At 38.6% G+C, this 24907-nt stretch overlaps 2 protein-coding genes across 4 annotated transcripts in view; both read right to left on the bottom strand.

Moving 5' to 3' along the window:
- mnta (MAX network transcriptional repressor a) overlaps window positions 1–438 on the bottom strand; it is a 148359-nt gene extending 147921 nt beyond the window's left edge. Inside the window, exon 1 of the mRNA XM_060848215.1 lies at window positions 378–438. Within this exon, the coding sequence (XP_060704198.1) occupies window positions 378–438 (61 nt within the window). The remainder of the gene's footprint in view (window positions 1–377) is intronic.
- Window positions 435–24907, bottom strand: part of mettl16 (methyltransferase 16, N6-methyladenosine) — a 138004-nt gene continuing 113531 nt past the window's right edge. For 2 of the 3 annotated variants that reach the window (XM_060848211.1, XM_060848212.1), the window contains exons 9-11: window positions 8643–8816; window positions 4633–5283; window positions 435–494 (exon numbers count right to left, since the gene is read on the bottom strand). In XM_060848211.1, coding sequence (XP_060704194.1) covers window positions 435–494; window positions 4633–5283; window positions 8643–8816 — 885 coding nt within the window. Of the gene's footprint in view, window positions 495–4548; window positions 5284–8642; window positions 8817–24907 lie in introns of those variants that run through there. The other variant, XM_060848213.1, reaches the window with a different exon arrangement.

Below are 24907 nucleotides of genomic sequence, written 5' to 3' on the forward strand. Positions count from 1 at the left end.
GGTTGCATTGTTGGAGGACCATTGTTTGGATTTGACAAAGTGAGACCATATTTGCATTCTCAGGTAGATATAAAACATCTCATACATTCTTTATTCCAAAGTGGAGCAAGGAAGTCACACCAGTCCTGGCTAATATCTAGCCTTCAAAGATCATAAAAAGTGCAATTACCATACTGTTGATGGGATCTTGATGTGCACAAACCAACTGCTGTATTTTCTACAATACAACTATGACTATAATATCAAAGTACTTCACTGACACGGAATTGTGAGGTTATAATAAGTGCTATATAAAATATAAATATTCTAAGAAGTTTGCCAAATATAAATTCATGAAGAAAGAACAAAGGTTCAATTTTATAGCCAAAAGGTTGTACCTTGGTTACGTTCCACAATACGCAGAAAACCATTTCTACAGCTGGTGTGTTGAGGGCTCATTGCATTTTCAGTTTGCAAATAAATTCCCAGGCACTGCTTCTTTTTAGCCAATTTAACTTTAAAAAATGAGACATGAAGGGGAATATTAAATTCACATTCGTAGAGAAATCATTCACAAAGAATACTGCAAAATGTACACCTTTTATAAACATTTGTTAAGTTAGAAATCAGCACAAAATTTAAAAATCATGAATGGGATTTGGGCTTTGCTGCTGGACCAGCATTTATTGATCATCACTAAATGCCCGTGAGAAGGTGATGGTGAGCTTCTGAACTGCAACACTCCATTTGATGTAGGTAGACCCATTATGCTGTTTGGGAAGGAGTTCCAGGATTTTGACCCAATAATACCCAGTGGCAATGTATTTCCAAGTCTGGATAGTGCGTGGATTGAAAAGGAGCTTGCAGGTGGTGGTCTTTCCATGAATCTGCTACCTTGTCATTTTAGATGCCATTGTCCTGGGTTTGGAAGGTGCTTTCTAAGGAACTTTGGTGAATTTCTGCAATGCATCTTGTAGATGGTACACACTGCTGTTACTTTGTCAAACAAAAGGAATAAATGAATGCGGATATGGTGCCAATCATGTGTGCTGCTTTGTCCTCAATGGCAACAAGGCTTCTTTAATGCTATTGGAACAGTATCCAGGCAACTGGGGAGCATTCCACCACACTCGTTTCTATCTTGTAGAAGGTGGATAGGTCTTGGGGAGTCAGGAGGCAAGCTACTCACTGTCAGACTCCTAGCCTGTAACTGGCTCTTATAGCCACTGTATTTATATGACTTGTCCTGTTCCATTTATGGTCAATTATAACTTTCAGGATGTTGATAGAAGGGAATTCAACAATTGTTGGAGATAATCATTGTTGAGAGTGTGCCACTGGAAAAGCACAGATCAGGCAGCATCTGAGGAGCAGGAGAATCAATGTTTCGGGCATAAGCCCTTCATCAGGAATAGGACTGTGGGCTGGGGGAGCAGAGAGATAAATGTGAGCAGGGTTGTTTGGGGCAAAGGTAGCCAAGAATGCAATAGGTAGATGAAGGCAGGGTAGAAGGTGATAGGTCAGAGAGGAGGGTAGAGCAGATAGATGGGAAAGATGATGTAAAGGTCAGGATGGCAGTGCCAAGTTGGAGACTTGGGACTGGAATAATGTAGGGGGAGGAGAAATTAGTAAATTGGTGAAATCCACATTGATTCTGTGTGGTTTAAGGGACCGTGGGGTGGCACGGTGGCTCAGTGGTTAGCACTGCTGCCTCATAAAGCCAGGGACCCAGGTTCGATTCCAGTCTCGGGCAACTGTCCATGTGGAGTTTGCACATTTTCCCCATGTCTGAGCAGGTTTCCTCCCACAGTCCAAAGTTGTGCAGGTCAGATGAACTGTCAATGCTAAACTGCCCATTCATATTAGGTGTATTAGTCAGAGGGAAATGGGTCTGGGTGGGCTACTCTTCAGAGGGTTTATGGACCGAAGGGCCTGTTTCCAAACTGTAGGGAACCTATTCTCATCTCTCAGCCCCCTGGCCCACAAGCCTATTCCTGATGAAGGGCTTATGCCCGAAACGTTGATTATGCTGTGCTTTTCCAGCGTCACACTCTTAACTCTGATCTCCAGCATCTGCAGTCCTCACTTTCTCCCTGGAGATTACCATTGTCTGCCACTTGTATGACATGAATGTCACTTTCTCGTTCAAACCTGGATATTGTTCAGCTCTTGCTGCATTTGGATAGGGACTACTTCAGTGTCTGAGAGGTTGGGAACATTGTGCAATCATCAGAACATCCCCACTTTTGAACTTGAATAAAGTGAAGATCGCTGAAGATGGATGGGCCTTGATACTAGACTGATGAACTACTGTAGAGATGTTTCGGAGCTAAAATGACTGACTTCTAACATTCACAACCATTTTGCGTTGTGATAGGTATAACTCCACCCAGCCCATATGTCTATTTAGTGAAATTTTGCTAGGACCCATTGATGCCACACTCGATCAAATGCAGCCTTGATGTCAAAGACTGTTACTCTTATCTCATTTCTGGAGTTCAGCTCTTTGTTGAACTAATGCTGTGATGAGATCAGAAGCTGAATGCCCTGGTGGAATCCAAGCTGTGTCACTGAGCAAGCTTTTGCTAAGCAAGTTGTGCTTGATTACCCCTTCCATCACTTTACTAATGAGCGAAAGTAGATTGATAGGGTGGAAATTAACCAGGTTGAATTTGTCTTGCTTTTTATGGACAGGATACAACAGAGCAATTTTCCACATGACTTGATAGATGCTAATGTTGTAACTGCACTGGAACAGTTTGGCCATTGGTGCTACAATCTTTGGAACAAATCTTCGGTACTATGCTGGAATGTTGTTAGAGCCAAAAGCATTTTCAGTAACAAGCCTCTTTAGCTAGTTCTTGATTCATATGGAGTGAAATGAAATTGGCTAATGAATCATAGAGATCCACAGCACTGAAAAACAACTACCTAACTATTCTATTCCCATTTTTCAGCACTTGGCCCATAGTATTGTATGCCTTGGCATCACAAGTGAACATCTAAATATTTCTTAAATGTTAAAAGGGTTTCTACCCTCTCATACTTTTACAGGCAGAGAGTTCCAGATTCCCACCACTCTCTAGGTGAAAATGTTATTCCACTCATCTCCCCTAAACCTTCTGCCTCTTACCTTAAGTCGATGCCCATGGTCAATGATCACTCCATCAATGGGAAAAGTTTCACCCTGGCCATACTATCTATGCCCCTCAATTTTATAAATCTCAATCCCCTCTATTCTCAGGAAAACAATCACAATCTGTCCAATCTCTCTTCATAACAAACTCTCCAGCTTGAGCAATATCCTGGTAAAATTTCCTCTGCACATGGATTTCAGAACTGCACACAATACTCTAGCTATGGCCTGACAAACATTTTATACAGTTCCTAACATTTTATAAATTCCCTGCTCAAACTCTATGCCTCAACGAATAAAGGCATATATGCTATGTAACCTCTTAACCACTTTATCCACCTATACTGATACCTTAAGTGACTTGTGTACTTGGACACCAAGTTCCTGCTGATCTTTGGTGCTTCCCAGGGTCCTATTGTTCATCATGTATTCCCTTCCCTTATTTGTCCAGCGCAAGTATATCGGTTCAGACATATTTGGATCTTGGGGAGGACATTTTTATTCTATCAAGAAATGTTGCCTGTTTTCCCACAAGATGCTCACTTCCTGCTAGCCTCAAAGACTGATTTCTAATAACTCTTTAGTACCTCATCCAAACAACACCTGTTCATGTGTGACCCAATATAACAAGCATTTATTAACATGGACAAGACAACAGCCAAATCCAGTACTACACTTTGCAAACATGGTCCTTTTGAATCCATTCAATGTCTTTTTCACATAGCCTTTCTCTCTCATTTCTGCTTGGCATTGACCTATCTTGTTCATATTGTAAAATGCCTCTGGATAGTATTCAATAGGAGGAACATTCTATAGGTTTGCAACTGTCATATGAATGTACAGAGGTATACAAAAGATAACAAGCTTCATAAAGAAAAGAAAACTTGGAAACTTTGGTTCAAAAATATTAAAGAGCCACGTAAGACCTCAACAAAGGTGATCAATAGCATTCAATGTATGGAATGAACTCCAAAAGAGAACAGAGACAGCAAGTAAAAATAAGAATAATTTGAGAGCAAATTGGGTGCTAATAATAAGGATAACTTTAGATTACTTCTGGATGATCATACTAAGATGGATCAAATCGTTTCCCCATACATAATTACCTGTTTTACCTAAAATGTAAGCAACATTTATTCAATTGATTGTCACTGGGATATGTACTTTGTTTTTGTTAGTGCAAATACCTCTTTGACTGGGTATCAGAAACTTGAACAAACACCTGCGACTGAACTTTCTGATGGATTAAAATAAAACCATGGGGGTTTATTGGTCTGTTTATGTGATCAGAGGAGACAAATATTTCTTTGTTTTTGATAGAACACTGGATGAAAGACAGTGGTGGTACATGCATGTGTCACTGGAAAATATATGCAAACACCATTCTCCAAATTCTGTAAAATCAAATGAAAACAAGTAAATATGATTAGAAATAATTTTGAAACCTGGGAATTTATTTAAAACTTGCAAAATAAAAATTTGCATGGTGAAAACATGAAAGCATTCTTTTAACTAACCACTAGTTTGAAAATCTGGTTTCGCAGATAGGTGGAGAGTTGGTTCATTAAGTCCCTATTCTGTCCTTCAACCCAGTGCATTTCTACACGGGAATTCTTTCCATCCTTCTTCACATTCATTAAACACTTGAGCAAAAAGCATGCCTCACTCTCTTGAGGAGTTTCTTCCTCTGTGTTTGCCATGGTGGAACAGGTTATTTCATGCTCAATTGTATCATCAGTTTTACAGTCAACAAAACTAGTTTCACACTGGTTATTTTTTTCTTCAGTTTCCATATTATTATTTTGAGATTCCATGTTATTTTCTTGATCTACATGGAACTTATTCAACGAACTATTACCCCCATTTATGGGGAGCTCCTCTTCAGCTTCGACTGCAGCTTTTCCTGTTTCAGCATTGCTTTCTGCAGCATTGCTAACATTGGACTTTTCCTCAGCGCTGGCAGAACCAATGTTAGCACTGCTGCATTGCTTTTCAGTTGTCTGGTCTGCTTCTGTAGATTTCAACATGTTTGACTCAGCTCTGGGGAGCTCTCGAAGTTGCCTCACTCTATCCCGTTTCTTTCGCCGAATGTGGATCCATGAATTCTGAATGGCTGTTAGAAATAAACTTACTTCACCTTTCCCACAGGGCACACGTTTGTAAAGTACCTGGGGAGACAAATGAATAGTGCTGTAAAACAAAAGTTGAATTCATCATTCTGGTTCCCAGATATTTAGCCCCTTTTCTATAATTTTGTTTGCTTCCAGCAGTGAGAAAAGGTTTCTAAACATAATAGAGATCCAGCCTCAAGTGTGGCATGAACAAATGAAGTAGATTCGATATAGCGAGCCAATCTTTTGCAGCTAAATAATCCAGTAAACTCTGCCAAAACTGTTTTGCGTTTTAAAAGTTTTGAGTTATCAAATCAGCAAACGAATAGAAAGTGCAGGAGAAACTCAGCAGGTTATGACAAAAGGTCACTGAACTCAAAACATTAACTGTTTTTTTCCCACGACAAATGCTGCGAGAGCTGCTGAGTTTCTACCATATATTTTGTTTTTATTTCAAATTTTCAGCATCCACCGTTCTTTGTTTTTGCAAGAATGGTAGGATATTTAAACTAGATATTTTGAAACAGCAGGTAATTTAACTTACAGGATTTCAATCAAGAGATGACTGTACACGATTACCCATGATATTACTGACTGCATCCTCAATTTGGAGTGCTCCTGGAATATATCACTGTTGATCTGGCCTGTTCCTTTAAGATCACTATTCAAGTACTTTGAGGAAATGGCCTATAAAGGCCCTGGGGCTATCATTGTTAAAGAGGTAAATCTGAAGATGGCCAGGTGCTTGGAAATTTCCAGCTTCAGGTTAATCTGAAAATTTCCCTCAGTCTGAGCAATTAACCTGTAATTAACCTTAGCATAAATAGATTATCTGGGACACCTGCTATATGATAAATGAGACACAGATTGGGTCTGTTGTCCTGGATCTGAATTAGTGAGTGTTTTATGCTCATACAACCAGTTGGGGTCTCTATAGAGGTTTTCTACATCTGAACAAAGGATACCGTAGGGTCTCTGCAAGGCACTTCTATGAGCTATATTGTAACAAAGGGCAGATTTTAGCATTCACAGAAAACAAAAATAAATTATATTCCCAAAATACCATTACAGGCACGAAGCTAGAACTCAGGAGAGGACTATGCAGAATTAAGTCAATATTTACAGGAACTGCATCACTGAGAATATAATAAAAATGAATGGATTAGTGTAAGATTCTGAAGTTAATAGACTTGAGCTATATTGGCTACTTTACAAAGTAGGCGGACACATTTCTGATTAAGCAGGAAAAAGCAATCCTCTTCAAACAGATAATTCCTACATGCTGATAAGCACTCACATCCTATCCAATTCAAGTTGATACGCACTGCACCAGAAATCTTTCAACTCCAAGCAAATGTCAGGGATTGAAAATCCTTCCCATGTACTATGGTTCCAGATTCTAACAATACCTAAGTAAATGGCTTATGACAGTGATGCTTTATTAAATAATGCCTCTTGCTGTTGCTAGGTGCAATGAATGTAATGCTCAAGGCAAGAAGTTGAATGCCGAACAAAAACAGAAATTGCTGGAGAAACTCAGCAAGTTTGGCAGTATCTGTGGAGAGAAAGCAGAGTCAACAGTTTGGGTCCTGAATGGTCACTGAGCCTGCAACATTAACTTCGCTTTCTCTCCACAGATTCTGCCAGATGTGGTGTTTCTCCAATAATTTGTTTGTTTCAGATTTCTTTGAACACAATCCAGTTCTTTGTTGAACCTGAATGCCAAGTCTTTTAAAATGTTGCACGACAGCTTTCACAGGGTTCTGACTGATTCGGAGATTCTTCAGTTTTACTGCCTGATACTGGCTTAGCGAAAGGAATTGCAGGACCATAATCAAACCATTGAACTGGGTTATGACATTTTCCATGGCCACAAGTCCTGAGGCAGGTCTTGAAGCTGTTTTCTGTACAGAGACAGAAATGCTACCACTGTGCCACTAAACTTGCAATGATGCTCTAGTTAATTAATCAACTCAAATCTGCTTAAAATTTGGAATGGTCGTTCCACTAATAGTTACTTGGATAAATATATCATATGGTGAAGTATAGAACCAACTCTAGGAAGCTTAGTAGTATAGTATAAAGTATCGAACAATGCCACATGCATGAAGCAAATTGGGTGTCAGAAGAGATACAGTCCATCTCCCTTATTGAACATCTGAAGTTTCCATACAGGGAAAAGATTCAAGCTTTTATTCCAGTTTGTCATGCAGTTAACAGCTGGATGCATGCTTATGGAAAGGTGTATTTTACTTCTATAAATCTTGCCTACCAGGATGATAGAAGCAGAAACTAACAAAGATTTCAGAAGAAAATTGTATAAACACTTAGGAAAAATACACTTGAGAAGGGTTACATTCAACAAGAAAAATGCGGGGCTCCTTGGATTATTTTACTGATATGGACTCAATGGGCCAAATGGCCTCCTTTTGCATTTTATTGACTCTATAGCATAGAAGAGCTCAAGAGAAAGGGGTATGCTGAATGAACCGATCTTAATCAGGGCAACTCTGGGGTCATTACAAACCTCAACTGATAGCTTCTTGGGAAATAGTGAGGGAAAGATGTTAGCAAGGCTTGTCATAACTATTGGAAGAATATTTTGCAATTTGTTGTACTGTCATTGCAGATTTTCCATTATTGAGATCTGAAAGTAGACACATCATTATACTCCAATTTCCTGTGCTAAAACAATTAGGTACCATTGTGTGTGTGTTTTTATTTCAAAAACATATTTATGGGATGCAGGCATTGCTGACTGGGTCAGCATTTATTAACTGTCTCTAATTGTCCTGAGTGAGTTGCTAGGTCACTTCAGAGTAGATAAGCAGGAGGCTGAAAGAACACTGCAAGCCAGGCAGCATCAGGAGGTGGAGAAGTGAGGAGGTGAGATAGTGATAGGTAAACAGTGGTAGAGGGTACGGCCTGGTGGTCGATGGGAGGAATTAATCTGGTTGGTAGTTGGAAGGAAGGATCGGTCAGAGGAATGGAAGGGGAAAGGGGCTGGAAAGGGAGTCGAGGTATGGTAAAGAAGGTTATTTGAAATTGGAGAGCTCAATGTTGGTTACTTGTCCTGGATTACTCGTCCCATGTCATTACCTCCAGACCACTGCATGCCCCACTCCCTCTAACTCCTTTGCTATTTCAAAGTAACCTTCCTTACTTTGTTATAAAGTCTTGCCTGAAAGTCAAGTTTCTTCATAACGTTATTTTCAGTTTGTTATAAGTTTCATGCATCATCACCAATTATTTTGTGTATAACAGGCGCTTTTTGTTTTGTGTTTAGCTCATCTCCTTCTTCGAGAAACCTACATTTCTGCACAGCAACTCCCGGTGTCTCCAAAGCACATAACTTAATCTCGTTTGGCAACAAAAACATTTTTTATTTAACTGTCAAGAGAGAATCTGATATTTACCTTCAGCTCAGTTAGAATTTTCTCTATTCCTGCAGTTACCACTTCAATGTCTTCTTTAGGTTCCGAGTCTGAACTTGTAACTTTATTCTTTAGTGCCTTGATTGTAGATTCTAACACTGTGAAAGTGATGGGTTTCCGGGGTTTCTCCAGCTTTCTTTTCTTGGAAGGAGGGGACTGAGGCAATAAGGAGAGGGTTTGGTTATAAAGATATTGCAGCTCCTTACAAATCTCAAAATTACCACTTCATATTGAAACAATAAAAACAAAATGCAGTTCTAGCAACCAAGTAGAAAGGAGCTTTCTGGTGCCTCTGAATGTTTCCCAGTTCAAGACATGTTTAACCATACAAGCCAGAATTTGGTGTAACAGGCATTTAACATCAATCAGACTTGCTTTTACACATTGTTCTCAATATTTCTAAAATCTCTAGCTTAGTCATGCCCCCTGCTGAAGTCAGGGTGAAAGTGATTGTCAATGAACCAGCTACTCCCTCCACTGTAAACCACATCCTCCAATAAACTACTGTTTCTAACATTTATCTGTTGAATTTTCACCCTTTACAATTATTGTCTCCTTGCACCCCAAAATGCTGGATCAAATCCCCACAGTTGTCTTTCCCAGCATACCTACTACAGCATTAGTGCCCAATAACCCCTTTCACATTCATAGGACAGACACCCCAGAATTGATCTTGGCCCAAACCCTGGCCAGTTGACTTTCATTTTTCCAATCTTTTTTCTTTTTATTCATTCACAGGATGAAGCTGCCATGAGTTAGACCAGCATTTATTGCCCATCCCTAATTACCCACAGGGCAGTTTAAGAGTCAGCCGCATTGCTATGGGTCTGGAGTCACATGCAGGCCAGAACAGGTAAGCGTGGCAATTTTTCCTAAAAGGTATTATGAAGGAGATGTGTTTTTCTGACAATCAACAATGGATTATCAGTTGAGGCCAACCCCATGGGCACTGAACTTGGCTGTCGGCCTCTGCTTGACTGTTCTGTGTTGTCGCATATCCCGAAGTCAGCCTAGAAGGATGGTCACCTGAAGATCCGAGACCGAATGTCCCTGACAATGAAGTATTCCCCGACTGGGAGGGAACACCGTTGCCTGGTGATAGTTACATGGTGTCCATTCATCTGTTGTCACAGTGTCTACTTGGTCTTGCTAATGTACGATGCCTCGGGGCATCCTTGCCTGCAGATTATGAGGTAGATGATGTTTGGCTGAGTCACATGAGTACCTGCCGCATATATGCTGGGTGGAGTTCCCATGTGTAAATGGTATCCATGTCAACATTCTGACACATCTTGCAGTGGTTACCAGACAGAGTTGTGCACTGTTGAGGTCCATGTATCCTGATGACTGGGTAGCTTGCTGATCTATTTAGGGTTTGGCGGTGGTTTATAGACATGCAGAGGATGATGAGTGTATGGAATGGGCTGCCAAAGGAAGTGGTGGAGGCTGGTACAATTGCAGCATTTAAAAGGCATTTGGATGGGTACTTGAATAGGAAGAGTTTAAAGAGATATGGGCCAAATGTTGGCAAATGGCACTAGACTTATTTAGGATATCTGGTCGGCATAGACGAGTTGGACAGAATGGTCTGTTTCCATGCTGTACAGCTCTATGACTCTACAAATTGATAGCTAAGGAATGAGATGCCATACTTGTAAAAATTAATAAGACAGTAGTAACACTTGTCACACCTTTAAAAGAGGGCTTTACACTTGAAATGACAGCGTTCAATTTTCTGTAGCAAGCTACTGTACAAATGCAGCAACTTAAATGTTCCTTATTGCATTTCAATGGTGAGACACCATGTTGCAAAAGTAATGTGTGCAACTCAGGCAGCAATTGTTGGCTATTCATGTCTAAAAGGTATATTTACTGTTTGCCTGATGTTAATGTTCCATTTACTTGGAAATAATGCAAAGCCAATAATCTCCATTGTTTTGACGGCAAAATCTGGGCTGTGTAAGAATTGAGCTTGGTTATCAAATGTTCCAAAATAAACAAGAGAAAAATGAAATGACTTGGAAAGAAGCCTTAATACTAAAAATTAAAAAAAAACGGTACCATATAAGCCTTTCACAACCTTTGGGACATCCTAAGCCCCTTACAACCCAATAAAGTTCTTTTTGGAGTGCTGTTACTATTGTAATGGGAGAAGTGTGGTAGCCAATTTGCACATAATCGGCTCCCACAAGCAGCAAAAGACATTTTGATAAAAGGTTTACCATATATTTATAAAACTTTAAATCCAAATGCCAGCAATACAAGCAGGTGGATTTTGATCAGTTCTATGAGTAAATTCCTTATAAGTTCAGAAAATAATTTGGATCAGTGATCTAAATGCGTCATGTCTAATATGCATCTGACTTCAGTCAAGAGCCTGACTGGACATGTGAGGTATTAACGGATGGAAGATTATAGCTGAGATTACAAACGGACCACAGGCCACGAATTTAACTTCTGATTTCAACTTAGTTCAGAAGAATCAGAAGTTCACTTCAGAGGGGACAGGTTTTCTCCAATAGGAGAATCAAGTTCTTGCTCAAAGAACCAGTCAACAGCTGAAGTATGTTAGTTCATGGAACATCCTAGCCAGGAGAATTTGTACAGAGTCTTCAAATTGTTGGAATGGAGAAGTATGACCTTCAGAATTGTGAAAAGTTCATGCCAGCCAACCTGGAAAATAATTGTAAAACAATGCCAGCAGTCCAAGGAAAAGAAACCAGGAAGAGTCAGTTAAGTAAAAATTAAAACCACGGAGAAAAAAAGTGATGTTTCTCTGGAACAGAGTATCTATAAAAGGACAGTATTGGGAAATACTTTGAAAGTTGGTTTTGCTGTTTGTGTTAATATCTTTCAAACTGTCCAATATAATCTTTCTTTAATAAAAGCTTGACATAATAAAGTCATTTCTTGTTATAAAGAACATCTGTAACATTGTGCAAGTATATTTCAGTGACTAATTATCACTTTAACCAATAATGAAAACAAAACACAATCAGGCCAAGTTTCATTCTGGAATCCAACCTATCCAGGTTTTTGAGCCAGTTCACTGCATAGTTTTTTTAATGCAAAGTTCGGTCCTCTCATGCCAAATGTTAGTCTGTCCCACTGAGGATAAGAATCACTCAGTAGTTCTATCAAGTGACCATTAGCTATCCATAAACCTGGGAGGTGCATGTTATTTGACTGTTAATATTGCAATGAAGGGGAGGTATCTTAGTTCACATTCCTTTCCCCAACACTGGGACCGTTAAGACTAAGAGCACAACTCCCTCAACTCAATATCAAGAAGTCAGAACAGATTGGGGATCAGGACTACTCGGGTCTGCACGACTCAGTAACTTCCTGGATAAACTCAAAGCATGGAGGGTGGTGGGGTAGGATATGGAAATCCTAATGCTGACCTCAGACAGTCCATTTACCAAAAGAAAGTCAATTGTCAAAAGGAAAATGCTACATTATTTGCTTAGTTTTCAATAATTATTGTCCAAAGTAATCAAGAATTGGAACACGCAAACCTAACTGTATGTAACTTGTTAAAAATATAAAGTAATACTTCAATAATGAGCAGGACAAGAGAATTAATATTCAATAAATGTTTAGTTGGATTACTGTTTCTTCGACACAGATCACAACAATGCAGGAGCTGATGACATGAAAATTGCTGATCGAGCTTGGTGGAAATCCATTAAATAGCTTATAAAGTGTTCACAGATGCACAAAGAGCATGCAAGAGATTCACACAATAAAAAATTTTGAAGAAGCCAAATGCTTAATCAGTCACAAAAGTTTGCTTAAGTATTCAGCTGGTTCTAATCTGAAAACTATTCCAATTCCCTAACAGAAATCCATTTTGAACTGAGGCTCAAGTTAGTGGACATGAACTGTGAAAACACTTTCTAAATTAGATTCTCTCCTTGAAGTACTGCTATCTTCCCCATCAGTGTTAATTTCTTGCATGCTCTTAGTCAACAAGATTATTGAATGGGAATGTCTGATCAGTCCTCATTCAAGATACAAATGTATACATTTAAACACACTTATACAACATTTGCCAGGGATAACTACCTGGGGTGATTTTTCCATCTAGGTTGGATATTGAAGCCAACTGCCAAAGTCCAGTTGTGGACTCAAAACCGCTAATTCAGCAGCATTTGGAAATTTATTTCTAATTCGTCCCACAATTTTGTGTGGACTGTACTACTGCAAATTTGCATCATTACACAAGACCCAAATGGTAGGTGTAAGTTTATTTCACATCATGAGTTCTTCAGTTTGGCCAGTCCATCAGGGGAAAGTAAAAACAGAAGGGGGCAGAATGTAGAAGATTTGCACAGATGTGAGATAGTCACACTAATATAGCTGTCACCAGCAAAGATTTGATAGCTTTCTCAACTGGGAAAGGGGGAATAAATGATTTTATTGAACCTGGTTGAAAAAACTATAAGCAATTCATTATATGAGCCTGCCTTGAAATATTTTGAGAGACATAATTGCACGCATAAATAACAGAACCTGCACTCTTTGGGGCAGGGGAGGGTACACAGAAAGTTGTAGCATGGTTGCGTTGTATCACAATAGGATGCAGTCTGGTCATATGTTTAATTCATAAAAAATTCTCAATAAATATTGAGAACATCTCAAACATATATCACTTAATCAACAAACGTCAAGGCACAGCATACAATTTGCCTCTAGTTGATTAAATAGCTCGGGTGCACTATTCACAAAAGTAATGATGAACAGTTACTTTGATTTTTTTTCTTAAACTGTAGTAAAGTTTTCTTCCTGAACACACTTTGCTAGCAATTATAATTTAACACCATGGAAATTGCTGGTTCCATGAGACGTGACACTGTATCTAATTCTGACATGGGACTCAACTTAAAGCAGGTGACTCAAAGCAGCATTTGCATCGGACTTACTCAACACGTATTGATTGTGTCCAGTGGTAACAATGTCTAAACAATCAGATGTCAGGTTCAAAATTTTGGCTGTTGAAATACTTCTGCAAGATTGATGTACTTGTCCTGATTTTTCGTAAATTCATGGATTGATGTGTGATTTGGTTTTAATCACTTCGTTTTTATTGGTATACTTGTTGCATTCCCTGTTTCCTTTGTTTCTGTAAAAGTTTTATTAGACCCTTTCAGGTAGGTGAAGAGTGAAACTAGTTTACTTTCTTCAGCAATCTGTTTATGTTATTATTAACCAGGTATAGCATTTAATATGACCAGTTCTATTTCAACACCCTCAGAGTTAACTCTGACTAGATCTTCCATTGGTTGCAACCAGACTAATGACAAAATCAGAATTAAAATCAAACGTGCTGTCATAAAGGCTAGCAGATACATATTGACTTTTCTTTTGAGTGCTGTATATCCCTGTTTGAAACTTGGCACAACCATTGGCATCTGGGTAAAGTTTTCATTTCTGTGTCAGAGGATTCCAATAAATAATTCCAACAACACTTGGTCTTCACAGAAAAGCACTAAATTAAAGCTCTGACCACCAGAGGGCTACAACACATGTTTTTATTCTTGACATTTGAGAAGGGCAAGACAAAAGATCCATTCTACCAAAAGCAGCAACCGTTATTTAAATTAGAGATAGCATTGTAAAAGTTAATTGTGAAAATCAACAACGATATTTTAAGTATTGCTAACAATTAATGGAAATAATTCAAGTCAGTGTTAAAAATGGAAATGCTATATTTGTATCCTGTTATCTACCATTTCTTAAAGATTTACTGGCTGGGTGTATAAATTGATCAAACATTGAAGGTGTTGAAAATTGTAAAGTTGAATTAATGCATTAGAACTAACATCGTTCTATTCAGTCTCTTGTTTCTGTAAAATGATGTCCTTAAATTCATGCTTGAATCTAAAATTGACACATCAATCTTCTTTGTAAAATGTTCATTTTCTGAAGTGGTAATAAAGCATAAGGCTAAAGCATTGTCACTAAGTATTAAGTTACATTACTTTGTTTCTCTTGTGTCATCTATTTTCAGGAAATCTGTGTAATGTTTGCTTTTAGAATGCATTCAATGAAATTGCTAATGGTTGTGACATCAGTGGCAGCTCAGTAAACAAAGTGTTGTTACCGCCTCCAGAGACTATATGCATATCACCAAAAAGCAAATCACTACCCATGACTGATACAAACAGGCTGTGGAAGAATAAGTTGCTCATTTCATCTACAGAAAACAGTAAAAATGTTTTGCATTTACTTGGTTACTTATGCATTCACGAAGACTACCCCAAGCTATGGGGGGATGTATAGTGGATACAGATAATATTTAGGCTCAAGAGAAATTGATAGTGCTGAACGCAATGAACACACCAAATGGAAGCAGAAATAAATCATTCTGCCCCTTAGGCCTACTCCACCATTCAATAAGATCATGGTTGATCAGTTTGTGCTTTGAATTTCCCATTATCTTTGTCTTTGATTTTCCTGGCTAACAAGAATCTATCTATCTCTGTCTGTTATTTCGAGAAGACAAGAACCAGAGTATAAAAGTCATAAAGCCCTGGTCAGACCACACCTGGAGGGCAAACCTGCAAGGATGCAGCATAGATTCAGCAGATAAATTCTGAGCAGATTACGAAAATTAGAGATATATTCTTCAAAATTTAAAACGTTAAGAGGTGATTTGATTCAATTAAGAGAAGCAGGTAGAGAAACATAATTTCCATTAGTTGGGGAGTTTGGGATCAAGAATTTGGTCAAGAGCCAGAGATTTCAGAAGTGAAATTAGATAAACACTTACTCACATAATAGCATAGTAGAAAATTAGATTTGTTTTCCACAAATTGCTTGTTGATTCAAGATCAAGTGGAGATTTTAAAACTGAGACTGACTTTCTTGTCATCAGTCATAGTTTACGACAGATCTTTCTCCCAAAAGTCAATTGATATGATTTGACAAATTCTCTTCAAAGATGTGAAACTGGATTCACTCCAGGTCTTCAGATGAATCTTCAGCAGGTAGTGAATAGCTTCCACATGGCCTCAAAAGTACTCAACTTGTTTACAACACCATTCTGGTGCTACGGAACTTACTCAATCTAAGCAAATGCAGTTTCTATAGCACCTGGGACCTGTGAACAGGACAGAAATGCTTCCTGATGCAACATGAAAGTGTAACAAGATATTAAAAAAGAATATTGATATTTTAACAGCGAGTCCCTTTCACAATTTTCAGTGCATTACATTGACGCTGCATTTGGGAGGCATGAGAATAAAGACAGCATTAGAAATGTCAAAATTCGCTTTTCAAAAATACAGATTCTCCATTACTGAATATGATACAGGTAATAAATTTTTTTTTTTATTATTGTGAGGAGCCAGACACAAAAAAGATTAGAATTATGCAGTCCCTCAGCAGCTGAAAAATATTCTTGGTATAGCTAGCTGCTTCTTCCTATTAGATGACAATACACTAGGGAACATCACCACATCTGCTGCTTTTTGCATTCTTAAGATGTGACACAATCAGCAATATTTTCAGACAACCAACACAAAAGCCTTTCAGAAAATGATGAACTTGAGAGATTTGAAGAAACATCAGTTATGACAATGTATAGGCATGAAATAACTATAGTATTCAATAGTATGTTGCACAATTAAAGTCTTCTCAAATGTGGAAACTGTCAATGCCTATGAAAGCTCTCTTTTCAACACCACGATGCCTCGGTTGACAGGAAAAAGAGGAAGAAAATAAGGCTCGAAGACAGAATGAACAGAATATGTTATCATAACAAGAAATGATAAGTGGGGAGTAAGAAATGCAGGCGTCTGACTGGGGATAAAGAGCTTAGAGATGCAGGGCAATGTTAGAGTGCTGAATCAGTATTTCATATCAGTACTTTTTAAGGGGAAGCTAATGCTCAGTCCTGCTGCCCTGACGATTCTTTTCTCCTTCCCTATCCTTTTTTTTGAGCAATTTATATCCTTAAATATTAAGTATCCAGTCCTCACTATTTATAAGCCAGTGGATGTTGCCAATACAACACCTTTCCACATTGTCACTTGTGCTTATAGCTCACAAATGTTTTTCACATCTTTTAGCTACAGATATTGCAAACGTGTCTTTGTATTGCTCAAAGTTCTTTTATATCAAATCCTGTCTAACATGGTTCCTTTCACTAGTACATTTCAGTACTTTCACTTCATGTACCTTAATCCTCTTTTTGACATTTAAGTACTAGTGCTCATCCCTTGCTAATTTTCCTTTATCCCACACAAAAACACTAACAGGGATTATGATCCCAATGCTGTTGAGGTTTAACTTGTTTTTTGAATAGATACCTCCTAGCTTACAACTTATCCCAAAAGCCTTTCAGCCTCAAACCACACATCGGTTCTTCAGATATACATGTCTTTCTACAGTTGTTAATGGGTGGAATTAAGTAGAATTCAGACATTACCACCAATTTGCAAACATCCTCCCTAGCTACCGAACATCTGAGTAATGATCTCAATACCTGCCCTTTGAGTGCTACCAAATGTTAAGATTCCTTTTATTTTTTATTCTGTTCAATTTCTCTCTTCGCTCTGAAATTGGCAGTAATTTTCTTGAAGAAAAAGAAATCAAATGCAAAGTACTCATTTCATACCTCAGCCACGGGAATTATTTTCTGTGTCTAATTGGTCTCATTCAACTTTTGACTACTCTTTTATTGTTTATGGACAAAAAAATACTTTGGGTTTCCCCTTTATGTTGCCATTAATCGATTTTCATACAGCCTACGTGCTCCCCTCCCATTTTCTGTTTTTCCCCTAAATTTCTGTGCTCAACTTGGAATTATGAACTGAATATTAATTGTTAAGCATCTTTTCTGTGTTTCATTTCAATAACCATATCTCTAGTCATCCAGGGAGTCTAGCCTTGGGTGTCCTTTTTTCCCCGTTGCGACATTATGACTAGTCTGTACTCAAAACTCTTTCTTTTGAAGATCATTGCTCACTTACCAAACTTAGATCAAGGGTGGCACTGTGGCTAAGTGGTTAGCACTGCTGCCTCACAGCACCAGGGACCCGGGTTCAATTCCAGCTTTGGGCGATTGTCTGTGTGGAGTTTGCACATTCTCCCAGTGTCTGCGTAGGTTTCCTCTGAGTTCTCTGATTTCCTCCCACAATCCAAAAGATGTGCAGTTCAGGTGAATTGGCCATGCTAAACTGCCCATAGTGTTAGGTGCATTAGTCAGGCGTAAATATAGGGTAGGAGAATGGGTCTGGGTGGGTTACTCTTTTGAGGGTCGGTGTGGACTTGTTGGGCTGAAGGGTCTGTTTCCATACTGTAGACAACCTCATCTAATAAAAATCCACTTGGTCCACATTCTTTGTCAACTAACTAAAATTAGTCCCTTCTAATGGGCTATGTTCACATTCCAGGAAAAGAGCAGGAAAGTAGTACAACTATGTAGATATTTTAAAGATCCAATAGAGGACCAATGAGCAAAATGGCCACATTGTGTGCTCTATGATTCGAATAAGTACTGTTTTTTTGCAGCGGAAATAGAAGCATTAGTACTAGCATGGTGTTTTGAATAGCCCGATGCTCTGCTGGAATTTGTTATTTTATTAATAATATATAAAAACATGACTGTTAATACACATTTGGGGCAAAAATAGCTGGTAAGTGGGTATAAAGACATGTTCAATTTCTATGTTACTGTCACCCCTATTTTGGCTTTGTTTCTGTTGAATGGTACTGTGTGCAGACCAAACACTTTTTCAAAGACAAAATCAATAGGAAACCCAGTGTAACTGAAAATAAATACATACAGAAGTAGATATACAAATTATTACATAGCCAAAATATCACAAAATGCTTCAGTCAGTTAATATTTTTCGATTATAAGGGCTATTATTTAGAATGAACATGTCATTCTGCACCTGTAATGCCTGACAAAAGTCAGGTAGCTTAATTGACTGATTGTAAGGTGTATTTATATCGTACAGCAAAAATGTTCAGGCAATGGAGATACTCAATAGTGCCTTTCTCTAAACACTACTCTTAACACCGATCTTGCCTGGCCCAAAGTCTCTGCTGGTTTGGGTGAACACTGCTTGCTTGCAGTTAGTATAAAATCCAGGTAGAATCAGGGCAAAAACATGTTGTTCCTTCATCACTGACATACCTTCTTTTATTTACTAAGAGTCTAAAAGCAAAAGTGTCAGGAAATTTTAGCAACTGCCCATATGAAGGAGAGGAAATAAGGCCAATTTTTCTGCTTAACTTGCTCCTTTCTTTTTTTTTGGCAGACTATCCTGATTCTGGGTCGTTAGGAGGTGAGTGTGTCAAAGAGGAAAAAAAAATCCCCCTGAGAAGATTACTAATCGCTGTGCACATCAACTGCACTGCAAGGAACTGTTGCTGGGTTACTGCGAATCAGAAACCACCAGCACTCTGGTAGCAGGTTAAGTGCATCTGATGGAAGGCTAGGGGAATGCATTATTAACAACATGCTGCTACCCAGACTGACAAATGTCAGCTTCTTCTCTGTTTTGATGTGTTTATTAATGATAAAAATGTAATTGTGCTCAATACTCAATATCTAGAGAATGGAACAGATGGTGCCTTTATTTTAAATAAGTTAAATACTCAAATGAATTTTACATTTTTAAAATTAAATTAACAATTGCTTAGTTTTTCAATTTTCTACTTTGACAGCACACACAGACTTGCTATTCTTAATCATACTGGAAAATCATTGGTGTTGTCCTTTCTCTCTGCAGTTAAATCCTTAGGTATTAAAATACCTTCAAGACCCGTTTAAGGTTTGGTTAAATTTGTCATTAACACATTGTTTTAAAGAAAAACTAAATGTGACTTTTTACCAAAATAAATAAAATGCCCAACTAATTCACTTCAAAAGTTATGTCACACTTATCAGAGACCAAACTAATAAGGACGTATGTCCCAAGACAGGAGGTAGAGTCCCTAATTTCTAAACATTACATGTCCAAACTATTCATTATGAGGATCTATAATCATAAGATCCTAGCAATGACATACATAATCTTTACCTCTAAACATGGAGAAGTGAGAAGAAGAATACCAAAAGCCTCATTAATTTGCAAAGCAGTTAACATGCATCATCTGGTGTGGTACTGCAGCTCCAGACTGTGTAACACAAACACTAACAAGCCTGGGAATCCCATACTGTGCCCAGGGGGAATACAGTAACAGAGAGAAGTATCACAGGGGGCTTCACTGTGTTACTGAAGTCTGCTGAAAAACAGCACTTGCCAAGCCTTCACAAATACTGGTGCAACTCTTAATATTTTAGTAAAGTCTAGGAAGAAGTATCATGCCGTGGCAAATGTTTTGGTGAAATTTAACACCACTTCCCAATATCTTACATCAGGGTACAGAGCGCACTACAAAAAGCAAGATAATAATTAACTAACAAAACTATAACTGTCCTGAGGTAAATCTAAAAATTCTTGTTATTTATCTCCAGCAAAAACAAATGGGGTTGTGAAGCTCCCAGCCTATCTCACATAGGAGATTAATAATCTCATTGTCTAGGATCACACTGTTGGAATATACTCTTGGATAGCTAACTGGAGGACCCTTATCACCTTTGGCACCGTAACTCAGCTTTGGATTTAGTACTCTCAAGGAGAAAACCACCAAAAAATAAAGACAAGAGTTTTTAGAATGTAACAAAATGAAACTTCCTACTCATCTGCTCATCCAATTGCCTTTTAAATGTTACAATTGTACCAGCCTCCACCACTCTGGCAGCTCATTCCACACACACACCACCCTCTGCATGAAAAAGTTGCCCCTTCTGTCCCTTTCAAATCTTTCCTCTCCCATCTTAAACCATGTCCTCTAGTTTTCGACTCATCCATGCCAGGGAAAAGACTTTGTCTATTGATCTTATCCATGCCCCTCATGACTTTATAAACCTCTGTAAAGTCAGCTGCCAGTCTCCGATGCTCCAGGGAAAATAGGTCCAGCCTATTCAGCCTCGACCCATTGCTCATGCCAACCAATTCTGGCAATATCCTTGTAAATGTTTTATGAACCCTTTCAGGTTTCACAACATCATTCCTATAGCAGGGAGAACAGGACTGCATAGAGTATCCCAAAAGTGGCCTAATCAATGTCCAGTACAGCCACTGCCACAACATGAGTCCTAACTCCTATACTCAATGCTCTGACCAATAAAGGAAAGCATACCAAATGCCTTCTTCACTATCCTATCGACCTGTGACTCCACTTTCAAGGAACTATAAACCTGCACTGCGAGGTCTCTTTGTTTAGTAACACTCCCCACAACCTTATCATTAAGTGTATAAGTACTACCCTGGTTTGCCTTTCCAAAATGCAGCACCTCACATTTATCTAAATTAAACTCTATCTGTCACTTCTCAGCCTATTGGCACATCTGATCAAGAACCCATTATACTCTGAGATAACCTTCTTCACTGTGCACTACACCTCCAGTTTTGGTGTAATTTGTAAACTTACTAATCATACTCATGTTCACATCCAAATCATTTTTATTAATGATGAAAAGCAGTGGACCCAGTACCGATCCTTCTGTCATACTACTGGTCACAGGCCTCCATTCTGAAAAGCAACCATCCACCATCACCCTGTATTCTATCTTCAAGCCAGTTCTATATCCAAATGGTTAGTTCTCCCTATCTTTCATGTGATCTAACCTTGCTAACCAGTCTACCATGAGGTACCTTTGTTTCACATTATATAACAAACTAAAAATTGACTTGCTTCTTTCTCTGCAACTGTTGCAAATTGTAAAAATGATTACTCAAATAAATTTAAAACTCCAGCAAGACTAAATGCTACTGGAAACAAGAATCGCTATGTGGGATACTGAATTGCTTTCTGGAACAGATGCCAGGTATTAAGGTAACAATATTTTTTCTGTTAAACAAGAAACCACCAGCACTCTTTTTTTTCCCTCGATTAAGCATATACTTATTCTTGATAATGAACCAATCATTATACTCTTACAAACTAAATCAGTGTCTATACAAAAGCCATTGAAATCAAGGCTGTCCACGTGATTTAAAAAACATTCTATTTCATGCTGTTAATCCTGCAAAATTTTAGAAGCGCAATTTTAATGATACTAATACTTAAGTAATATTATGAATGAACTTAAATAACAAGATGAAGAGACTCTTTAACAGCATATAACTAGGTTATTATAATAAACTCTCTTTTGTGCTTCATAATCTTACTACTTGTCTCTTCCCAATAGCCTCAGGAATTTCAGATGATAATGAAATTGTGTGATTGATTGGACACCAAGATATAGAGTCTGAAAAAAATGATAAGCTCAATGCAAGGGTCTTTAATAATTTCTTATAGCAAGGCGTGGTGACTCTATGCTTCTATATTTAAACGTGCATTAGAATGAAACTAAGATATGTTACGCCTTTGGAGAAAATGGTTTATGAAATGCACTTGAGACATTATTATTTTAGTTATCGTAAATTCCACTCATCACTCATATCTAGGAAGGCAAAATAAAGGTAAATAATATTGGGAGAGACAGATTAACAGCTAATTTTAAAAATGTAGCAACATCAAATTTAAAAAAAATTCAGGAATAGAGCAAGAAAACAGTGAAGTAAAAGATTAGCCTTGATCTCACTGAAAAGCAGAGCGGGCTCAAAGAGTTGAATGACCTATCCCTGCTCCTATTTTAATGACCTGGCACCAATTCAACAACAAATGTCGTTTTTTTCAGTTTAGTTAACAAAACCAGTCATAAATTTTTATGTCTTCGCGTGTTTTGGGATTTTAAAAATTATTTTACTATTGAAGGATTTTTGTGTAATTTCTGAGCATTTTAATATAAATTAAGTTTAGATCTCAAGGGGCTAAATGCATTGAACAGAAGTGCTGAAGATGTGCATAAAAGTAACATTAGTCAATTACTGAAGTGTTGCCATATCACTAAAATCCACTGATATTCTATGTCCCACTTTTCTCTTAACAAAAAACAAAATTGTTTTCTTTTATTTCCAAGGTTGCATAATCCTTAATTTGACTCTCAAACCCAAAAGGCAGGGTATAGTGTGTGACTTCAATGCACATTGCCATTATTGGCTCAGATTTTCTGATAGCCTGACAATGGTTATTCCAGGGCAGCTAGGAGGTACACATGGGAACCTTGCAGAATCCTCATCAAAGCAGACCCCAAAAGAATTTTTCAGGAAAATGATCACTCTTTTACACAATTTCTTTATGCCCAGAGCTCTCCAAAAATCTCCATTTAAAACAAAGAATTTGGAAAAGTTAGATGACTAAATTCAAACTTTTCAAACTTCAGTTGGCTGACATGTTGGTTTGCAATGCAGAGTAACGGTAATGTGTGGATTCAGTTCCCATGCTGGCTGAGTTTACCATGCAGGATTCTCCTTCTTAACCTCTCTCCTTGCCTGAGGCAAGGTGACCTTCAGGTTAAACCACCACTAACGGTCTGGTAAGATTATGCTGACTTTACCTTTATGTATCTCAGACACCTTGAACTACACCTCCACCAGATCACTTACAACCCCAGATACTGACTTAACACACCTGTAGGAACCTGACATCCCCTTTCCCCACTCTACACCTAACCACTCTTTCCGCCCATCCAGACCACGTCTTCATCCACTGCTGAACATGCTCCCCCCTTACCCAGCTCTGCACCCACACTGCTTCTTCTGCATTGCTTCCTCCCTTACCCTGCTGCTGGACATGTTCCCCACTTTCTGCATCTCACCACCTCTCAAGCTAGACCCAGAAACCATCTTACCTGCCAAACCTGAATTCTCCAACCCAGCCCAGCCTACGATAAAGTGATCCTTGCCACCTACCTATCTGACACTATACCCTCATCCTAATTGGCTTCCTTCCCACTTGGCACCCAACTTTCTGGTCCTCTACGCTTCACCATTACACTTATCTTACACGCATACCATTTGACAGCAACATCAGACTGGCTGCCTGGACGTTTTGATGTCAGAAAACAGCAGCTGACTGCTGTGAAAGGTGGTTTGATTTGCCTTCACCTGCAGGTAAACGTAATTTCATCCTGATAAATGGGAGGTGATACACTTTGGAAGAAGGCAAAACACAAGGAAGCTCTCAATGGACATTAGGAAGTTCAGAGGAACAGATGGCCCTTTGGGTGCTTGTCCACAATTCCCTGAAAGTGGCACGGGAAATGACATCACAACATGGCATGACAACACCAACCCAAGGAAACCTAAACACAAATAGAAAGCGGACCATGGCACTAGTGCTTTGTCTGGGGGCTCACTAATGTTACCGAGTATGGTGATGCAACATCTGAAAACATACCTTCCAGCTCAGCGAGCAAACCTAGATCCAGAACTCAACTTGTGATAATACACTTTTCAGTGTTTCTCTCTCCTTCCATATTCAGCCAAGTATGTCAGCAGAGGTTGGAATTCAAATCTATTTTCATATCTCCCATATCCAGGTAGCAAGTAAATGGGAAATAAATACTTGCGTATCTGTGAAACACAGTGGGAGATTTGTCTACCTTACAGGTAATATGTAAGTGTCTGTAATAATTGTATATAGAGCCTTATCTAGCTTATTTGCTTGCTGCATAAAATGGTAAGATGTAGGCTTTCATGAAAGCTAAATTGCCCTGCTGATTATATTAAAAAACATCCAGATAAGAACTTATATATTCATCACCTTACAAAACATTGTGAATTTTGATGCTAAATACCTAGTATCTCAAATGCCTTTAACCCTATCGGGAACCAAACTCTAAGACACATTCAGAAAATCAGAAAGGATAATCTTAGTCCATAACCAGTCCAGAACTGGTAGCACAGTGGCTCAGTGGTTAGCACTGCTGCCTCACAGCACCAGGGTCCCAGGTTCAATTCTTGCCTCCGGCAACCGTCTGCGTGAAGTTTGCACATTCCTCCAGGTGCTCCATGTTCCTCCCACAGTCCAAAGACGTGCAAGTCTGGTGAATTGGCCATGCTAAATTGTCCATAGTGTGAGGTGCATTAGTCAGAGGAGAAATGGGTCTGGGTGGGTTACTCTTTGGAGGGTCAGTGTGGACTGGTTGGGCCGAAGGACTTGTTTCCACGCTGGAGGGAATCTAATCTAATCTAACTCATTTGGTACACACAAAATTCAGCCATAGCATGGTCATGGCATTTTATAAACATTTAATGTTTAAATATATATTAATTTTACAGCTCAGTATTCTCAAT

The sequence above is a fragment of the Hemiscyllium ocellatum genome, chromosome 31 (assembly GCF_020745735.1).
Source record: "Hemiscyllium ocellatum isolate sHemOce1 chromosome 31, sHemOce1.pat.X.cur, whole genome shotgun sequence".
Classification (NCBI taxonomy): domain Eukaryota; kingdom Metazoa; phylum Chordata; class Chondrichthyes; order Orectolobiformes; family Hemiscylliidae; genus Hemiscyllium; species Hemiscyllium ocellatum.